Here is a 9,212-nt window from a genome sequence, read left to right as displayed (position 1 = left end):
GGAAGAGCTTTTCTTTCCGATTTGCCAGCAAAGTTTCTTATCCTTTAATGAGAAATCAGTGCATAAAGCATAGGTACAGCAACAACTTACAAGCTTCTTGCAATAAAATTTAAGAGCTGAGATACTTCTATTAATTTATATAACAAATTGCAAATAGACATGAAAAAGATTGGTTGTAACTCTTACTCAGAAGTCATAGCTGACAAAGTCACAGTTGGACTGATAAAATACAGCTCAAAGCTGCTGCACCTTAAATCATTGCTTTCAGTTATTCAGAAAACTAATTTCAGTGTTTAATAGATTTCTCCTCTTGTTTTTCAAATGGGTGCAATGGTCTTTCTATGTTTGTTCTTCAAATTGTACATACAAAATTCTTATGAAATCTGATATACCAAAGCTGCTTCGTAAGAGTTCAAAATGCTAGAAGAGACAGAAAGGTTAACTAAAATATTTAAAAATGTTATGTTTCCTAGTGCAGCTTCACCTCGTAGAGGCTATGGTCATTTCACTGTTGCTGGTTACAGTTCTGTCTGAATGAGGCGTAGTGCTTTCTTCATGTTCTCTATTACTGAAAGAAAAATAAATAACTGTAAAAATGTACTTAATGTGCATTTGTACAATTAAAAAACCCACCTAGTTTGATTAGTAAATTGTTCATATTGAAATTAATTTATGGTCATACATTATATTGTAGAGCTTTCTGTTGTGAAAATTCTGGCATTGATACTAAAGCAGAAGGTAAAAAGTTTCATGAATCAAAACGTTTAACTTAAAGGGATTTGACAAGACTCCTTTCAACTCCCTCATTTCTCAACAGCAAGCCTGGTAATCAGATGTGACGTGCATATTTGCGGTGAGATACTGCATTGGTGTCAGATAAATGGTATAGAGTAAGGACTAGCTCAACCTGAAAAATCACATTCCTTTCTGAAATATGGGTGTGAGGTGGTACCCAGGTAGCCACCAGCATTTCTTCACTGATTCCCTCCCACCACTGGTTGTTTACATTGCGCAGTGGGATACCTTTGAGCGTAGTGACTTTCACCATTGTCCAGCAAACTGCTCAGATCTTGATCCTGAAAGTTCTCACCCATGATCTTTCAATTTGTCTTACCCGAGTAGTCACGATAAATTCCATAGGACAATAGGTGTGCTTAAGTGTTTTGCTGGAACAGGTTAGACTATTACAGTTTGTTGCAAATGTTCACACAGAGTCTTTATTCATTACTTTGAGATCTTAATGAATTCTCAAGCACAAATGATTGGGGTGGGGTGTATCTGGCTGCTTACAATGTGAAATGCAAAGTAACACAACAAAGGGGGCACTTACAGAATGGTATGTCTTGTGGTTCGTAAGTGTAAAGCCGGTTGGAGTATCTTCCTGTGATATCAGCTCTTACAGTGAGAGATGGGTCTGAAAAAGTAATCGTATGAAACACTGCTTTCCATTCCCACAGCAGCTGAGTGCAATGTCCATGGCACTACTTTGACAGCCCTGTTTCTGAGCTGTTCTGATTTCATCAACAAGACAATTACGAGGCCGTTACGCTCTGTTCCAACCAACTGCACTTTACTTGGAGAAATCCTGAACAAAAGCTGATGCTCATTTTTATATTATGCAGCTATTTTTAAGTGATAGATTACACATGCATTTCATCCATATTTAAAGCAAAATATCCTGTTTTACAAGTTCTGGGATTACATCAGGAGAGGCCAATTTGACTGTATACACGCATAGTGGGGGTCATGCATATCTAATGCAATATTAGCATGACCTATCTAGAGCCTTCAGAATGAAAATCTTGTGATTTTTAATGTTCCCATCATGGGATTGAGTTGTTATAGACTTCTCTTCTCCCCATTCCTCTTTCAAGCTTTTTGTTAATTAACTGACTCCTGTTACTACATTGGTCTCTGACTGTGGGCTTCATCTCACATAACTTTGGATGCCACCACAGAGCTAGTCACTCCAGGCGACCTCGTACAGTCAGTGAAAAGGAACAGGCACTCTGGGGCATGGTTCCTTTGATCTATTCCAGAAGTAGGCTTTATGATGGGATAAATCATTCCTTAGGTGTCACTGACTATTGACTTGTTCTGTGGTAATGTTCACACTGTAGATATCTACATTGAGACAGATATTTGACTGTTTTCAATAAAATTTGTCTTATAACAGCACTAGCAAGAAGCACGGAGAGCAAAAGCCCAGATGCTAACAGATATTTAAGCATCTTGCCCCCAAGCACAGATTCGGTACCCTCTAGAACATATCTGTAACCTGAGGAAGTTTATGAGGGTCAAAGCCTGTGACAGAGGGAGAACTGAACTCAGATCTACCAAGTTCTAGACTAATGCCACGGTAATGATAAATTTAGAGGTATTTTCCTTTTGCAAAATGAATCCTTTTATTGTCCCCAAAGGAGGACACTAGCATAGATTCAGATATCACATCTTTAAAGATACATAAATATTGTACATACCTATGAACATGATTCGAGGCACGTATTGTCCATCAGGTGACAGGTTTTTATCTGTGGTTTCATGCTGGCAGAGAAATTAAAGGTAGTTATTAAAATATTTCTATAAATTTTGCTGAAGTAGTACCACCTGTGAATAGTCTTATACCAGAGGAGAAAACCAAAAAAGGTTCTACTTGTGAGTGTATACACGTGCAGAAATGCCTGTCATTACATGTAACTGAAATGCCAGAAGTATTTAGCTAAAATGACATGAAAAAGCAAGACAACTAAATAGAAAACACAGGCCAAAAATGATACTGGTCAAACCGCCCCAAACCCTCATACCATGAGATTCAGCATAACGAAGTTATTTTGGGCCATTTCCTGTATCTCTTCATTTTCTGCAAAAGCTTTCTTCAGTGCTAGAAAAGACACAGTCATTTTGAAGTCCATCTCAAATACTGCCTTTCCTTCTGCATTTAGGCAGCACATTGGCTGGAGACTGGCCACATTGTTCCTGTCTCTGCTGATTCACATTCCTGAGGAGACACTTAAGGGCTCTATCACTGCTTTTTGTTTTTTTGACCCATGTCAGTACAACCTCCCGGCTATGAAAATGGAAGCTCTTTTCTGTTATTTATGAAGCCTGTCGTCTCAATGGATACCATGTCTCAGCTTGACAAAAGTGCATTATTCTCAGAAAATTCTTATTAGATCAATTTCAGCAGCCCTGTCCTTGTCTCCTTCTCTAATTACCAGTTCAGGAGAGCCAAACAGTGTTAAATCTGTTCAATGAGTCAGTAACAAATCTGTGTCTCTTAATCTAAACTGACGAGTGCTGCACTGGGGATAGCCCGAGAGCAGCACTGAATATTTTTCATGTTCTTTGTTGGATAGGTTCATGGTGCAGTTTTTTTAAATAACAGTAATAAATTTTTAGCTTTTCAACTACATTTTCATTTACCTATTTCTTTAAATAATTTTGAGTAAGTGCAAGGTAAATGTATAGATATGTGCAGTTTCTTATATAAATGTTCATGAAATATTAACACTCAAAAAATCAAAATTACCTTGGCAGTATTGACAGTCTTCCAAATGATGAATGACCATCAGTGGCTTGTTACTTTATTAATAATAATAAAACATGTAGTTAGATAATTTGACAAGTATGCAAATGGGTGATTTTACTAGCAGACTGGAAAAGGCAAACTGCATTTCATTTTATGTTAACTTACAGTAAAACCATACAGACATTCTGTAAAGAATTACAGACTTTTTTGAGCAAGGCAAAAGAACCTAATTCCTTCATAAATGAAAGAAATAGAGAAATACAGTTTCTATATCTAAAGAGGTTTTCTAAAGTAATAGATTTTACAAGAAAAACCAACAGTATCATCATCATTTTGCTCCTAGTTACTATATAATCAAACTGCAGAGGCATTTAATATTGCTTAAGTGTGAAGTTCACCATGATTAAGAAAATAAAAATAATCTGTTTAAACTGGAATGAAAAAATTTTTATAAAATTGGGTTTATCGTCACATACTTCCATAGTTTTTAAGCTTGCTTGAACAGATACACGGTAAATTATTTTTTCCTCTAAATAGTTTGATAAAGTATGAAAATTTTACATTTTTGGGTGTCAAAACACAAAACAATTCTGTGCATTTTCTCCTGTATTTTTTTAACAACAGTTACTGTTCAGCAAATCGGTTTCTAATGCTTGATCTGCTATCATTGTCAAAAATTGCTCAGTTCCTAGCCATTTTCATATAGGGTACATGAAATTAATTGCTTTTTATTTTAAAAATAATTTGCCTTCAATTTAACAATAGCTTACGCTACACTATTATGATCTAAAATGAACTGTAAAAGAGATTTAAATGAATATTGTTACGAATCCTCAAATATATGTTCAGGTGAATCCCAGAGAAGACTCAGATTGTAACTTTCATTTCTACCTGGATAGTGAGAAACAGTGAGAACATCATGCACACAAGCCAACTAATAAAATGTTGGGGAGAACATTAGAGGCAGTAGATCACCATGCAAGAGCAAATGTAACTGATTTCCAGCTGTTGATTAAGAAAGTAATCAGAGGTACCTGACATGAAGAAAAAAAATATGTATTTTTGAATTACATCTACTTATCATTGCTTATTGAAATGACAATATTGCTGTTGTGACAAAGAAATAACAGCATTAAATGTAGAATTTCCTGTTGACCCATGGGGTTTTTTCAGAGTCGTAAGAACCCCACAATGGCTTTTATTTGTAGACACAAAATCTGTTTTATTTAATTGGGTAGTCTGCAGATCAGCTGTCATGGTGTTTCTTTGTTCTGTTTCATTATAGTATATTCAGGTGTAACTGATTAACAGCTTTGTCTTTCAAACTATTTTTTAATCTCTTACCTTTTTTTCGCTTGATAAAGCCCTTCTTCATATGTTTGTACCCAGGTAATTTCATCTCCCCACCCTAGAAATATAACAAAAGGGTTAACTGGTGTCCAGGCAAGTGACTTATAACTCTTTTTTTTATATTTATCAGTAGTTGTACACAAATAGGATTTGGGGTTTTTAGTCAAAGGTTCTCAAACATTCTGCATATACTAATTCTACATTCCCTGATAGGTGTACCAGAAGATTAAAAAACCTCCAAAATCCAAAACCCCAGAAAAACTCAGCTCGTTGTGTATCCAGTTCAAGTCCTTTGGCAAACCTGTTAGATATCTTTCTAAATACTCAGAGGTCCCTAAATCAGCACCCAGCCCCTTTATGTCTTTATATTGCTTGCTCCGTATTTCATGTAGACCCTGGGGCTTGAAGAGAAAGTTGGTTTATAAAGTTAGAGAGAAAGATAAAATATAATGGCTCAAATAAGGTTGACTTTAACATGAATGTCATTAGAAGAGTCTTGGGTTATAAACTTAACTCCTGAGTAATGAACTTCAAGACCTGCAGTTGTAAGTACTTCATTTAATTAAATAATGTAATAAAAGAATAGTTGTTAAATAAAAATTTCCACTGAAACAAAATCCTAATGAATCATCAGCTTCATAGCTCATCCATAGCTGGTGATACACTGATCTCAAAAAGCAAATCTCAAAAAGTCCAGTTGGTTTCATGCCTTCAGATCCCAAAGATGCCAGCCTCTGTGTAGTAGATCCCTGCCTCCCAGGCAGTGTTGCTCCATTCATGATGGCCCTCATAGCAATTGTAGAAGGGCTTCTGGATCTGGACTGGGTTAAGGCTCTGTTTCTTCTGCATTGTCTGGACAGCGCTTGGACCAGCCCTTATTATGCAGAGATTTGCTATTAGCTTTCTCACCGGAGAATTGCTTGTGATGCTACTAGGTCATCTCTTCTTTCAGGAGAGTGATTTCGATTACGGATCTCTCTGGTTGGTGCTGGGATTCTGGCATGTTGACCAGTGTGTTCCCAGCCATGGCTGAAGTCAGGTGCTGAGATAGGTGACTGAGTCAGCCAGGGTCATTCTACCACAGGTTCAAGTATTCCCCTTTGGTCTGTGAAAATTACAGGTAAAGTGCTCAAGGCTCTACAGCAACCCAAGAGGCCTGAAATCAGAATTAGAAAACTGACACTTGCTTTCTGTGACTATTATGTTCAAAATTGCCAGAATAGAAGGGTCCTTGTTATCTTTTCATGCATTTAGGTTTAGGGGAAAAATAAATCCCGACATAGGCAAGATAGGCAATACCTTCCAGATTGAGGTATCAGAGGTGAGCTGTGGGATCTGCAGGCTTTGCAAAGCGTGCAGAAGAGGTCAGGGAGGGGGCTGGAGAGTTTTTGGGGTGAATAGGGCTGAAAGGAGAGGGAAGATGGAGAAGAGGAAAAGACCTGGGTAAGCTATTTCTCTGCTTGTATTTCTAAGGATTGGTGAGATATAAATAACTTAAAATAGGGTCTTTAGTTAACATTCAGGTTGAAAATTATGCACTGCAAGGAAGTTAATTATTCACTGCAAAGCATGAACGTGATTATCTGATGAAAAAAAGTTTTAAAAAAGTCACCCAGAAAAACCCACCAGTCGCTCAACCTGTTGCTCTGTGTATAGAAACAGGCCTGTAGAAAAATTGTTCCATACCAAGTGGAGTTATGAAAATATGTTTCAGTACTTAATAAGTTACCATAACAAAATATCTTTTAACTGGTATATGGAAGAATATTTTTTCACCGATAGTCCTACAAGTGCATCCTGATCTGAGAGACCCAGTTTAGGTTATCCTCCTTCTACTAGGTCACTGGGAGTTACATAAATTATGCAGGTTATATGAGGCCCTCAGCCATGCCCTTAAGAACAAACTGACAGAGTGAAATGACATGGAGTAAGAAGATGCACTACTCAGAGTGTCACTTAACATTAGAGAAACACACCTCAGGAAGTATATATATATGTTTTCAGGTGTATTCTAAATAAAAACATTTACTAACTTATGTGGTAAGATAAGGAGGTAACTACGTACACTAAATATACAGTACCTCTTGACAGTGTCTGAGGTGCTCGTTTCTCCTTTTTGATTGCCATCGCAAGGTTGGAAGAGACTGCTATTAGCAGGAGGGACAAAGCCAATGTTGAATGGGCCATTATTTCTTTGAGAAGGTCCCTTTCAACGCAACAAGGAAACTGGAAAACAAAGCAACAGCTTTAGTCGCATGGATTTGTCACCCGGTGCTGTGTGAATCAATGTGTTAGTGCTATCCTACCAATCTATACTACAGAGGCAGTTTTGGTTATTTCTAGAAATGCTTTTCTTTGTGAGAAAAGTGCAAAATGGAGGCGCTTGATTTTATCATGCAGCACTACTTTCAGCTGTCAAAATTAGGCTTCAGGGGACAGTTCTCACTACAGTGTGAACAGCGGAACAGAGTTCATTTCAGTTCATTTCTGGCCACCCAGAATTTGATTCTTATGAACTAGTACAATGTTGTAATATGAAAATGTCAAGACAGTGCTACTAGTTGTTCGTTCTGTTATTTTTTTAATTTCAGTGAAACGTAACAGCACAGGATCTTTTTACGGATAGTAGGTTTTTTGGGTCAAAAGATATCTCATGATATCCTCCTTAATAAAGCAGGAAAATTGACAAGTATTTGCCTCCATGTATAATACATTTTAAATCTGCAAATCCTTCCATAATGTTGAAATTGCCATAATTTTTGTAGCCTGCACTCTGTGAACCAGGATGTTAAAGATTGTGAGATAAATGTCAAAGAAATTCCCAGCTGTTTCTCACAATGAAAACTCAAAAAATATCCCCATTCTTCATGGGATTCTAAAACTTATTTTCAGCCCAAATCCTGCTTCATAAAACAATCCATCTGTTCTCCTGGCTGTTTCAGTATTCTGAAGGTGTTTGCTTCTCTTCTTGACAAAGATAGTTGTAAGAAATTCAGTAATTTCTGCTTGATAAAAGCCGGAGAGCAAAAGTGATAGTTGGGGAAAGGCATTACAAAGCCAATTTTTAAAAATTGGTAATATTCTTTCTGCCTGGTACAATCATCTTTAGGCATTAAAGCTCTGATATTTAGGTGGACACCTAATGATTTGAATCCAGTTAAAAAATATAATGCATATAGCCCAGGATACCACCCAGTTATCTTATCAGTTCTTGCTGGAGATTCCACTTTTCAGAGACTGAGCTTTAGGAGTTACCAGCATGACCTATTGAGAAAGTGCCTTAATACACTTAATACTTAGTGCCTTAATACTTAAATACACACAAAAAACCCCAACGCCAAAGCACTTGTGCCTGTATTGATGAAGAAAAATTCAAACTTGAATTTATAAGTGATATCCAGTATGGAATTACAGTACTGAGTGCTGGCAAAAGAAGATGCTTCATGTTTCTTAGGACAGAGAGGCATGACAAGTTCAGCACCTATCAGCCTTACTTTAATGAATTCCTCAACATTAGTAGCATTGCTGTTAACAGTTCAATTTCTAGTGAACAAATTCAAATATTGCTTCCTGTACCTGGCAATCTCAATACAAGAAAAGTATTCCATTCAAGTGACTGGAGAAAAATTTGCGCATTAAAATGTGCAAAATTTTAGAAAAACTGAAATATAGTAAGAAATCTGTATTTCTGAAGGTTGCTAAAATAATTAATACATCCATTATAACATTTTTCTCCTTAGTCTTGTCCACAACAGTTTTCTTTCCCCAACATGGTATCACAGCTCTGGAGTTGTTTTTGGTTTCACCTATTTTCCTCCTTAGGCTTGTTGATGTTAGCTATTGTCGACTGAGTTTTAGAAAGGAGTCTGCTTTGGAGCTTATTAGTTACATTAATTTGATGATTGGAGAATATGGATGTTAATAAGGAAACGTGAAGTGTTTCCCAGTGTTTCCTATGGAAAGACCATATCTTTTAGTTAATTCTGGGGGATGAGGATTTTTTGGTAATAGAAATTCCATTCAAACTTTCCCCATGTTTGTGCAGACCACTAACTTCAGTCAGCAAAAGCAGATCATTACATGCTACTACTATACTCTTGACAGATGAGTACTTGTTGCAACTCTATGTGAAAGTTAATAACTATCTTTAGTATCAGTTTACTTATTAGATGTTAATAATAAATCTAGCATTTATATTAACGTGTTAAAATGCTATTTAAACATAAATAGTTATGACTTTGAAATCACACCAGATAATGTCTCTATAAAGCAGGTACGGAATTTGTGAATCAGTTCTTTCTTTCATGATGTATTCATGAAAAAATTAAAATGT

At 36.5% G+C, this 9,212-nt stretch overlaps 1 protein-coding gene across 1 annotated transcript; it reads right to left on the bottom strand.

Moving 5' to 3' along the window:
• Nucleotides 1-518: 518 nt before the first annotated feature.
• AGR3 (anterior gradient 3, protein disulphide isomerase family member) lies at nt 519-7,066 on the bottom strand (the record flags this gene model as incomplete). Its single annotated transcript, XM_082014713.1, has 7 exons — nt 519-568; nt 1,331-1,414; nt 2,481-2,544; nt 2,805-2,881; nt 3,530-3,582; nt 4,874-4,937; nt 6,961-7,066. The coding sequence occupies 7 exons, from the start codon at nt 7,064-7,066 to the stop codon at nt 519-521; spliced, it is 498 nt and encodes a 165-aa protein (XP_081870839.1).
• Between the last annotated feature and the right edge of the window lie 2,146 nt (nt 7,067-9,212).

Source organism: Phaethon aethereus (genome assembly GCF_964289735.1).
Source record: "Phaethon aethereus genome assembly, chromosome: 2".
Lineage (NCBI taxonomy): Eukaryota > Metazoa > Chordata > Aves > Phaethontiformes > Phaethontidae > Phaethon > Phaethon aethereus.
The sequence above is the reverse complement of the archived record's forward strand: the minus strand, read 5'-3'. Positions and strand labels throughout refer to the sequence as shown.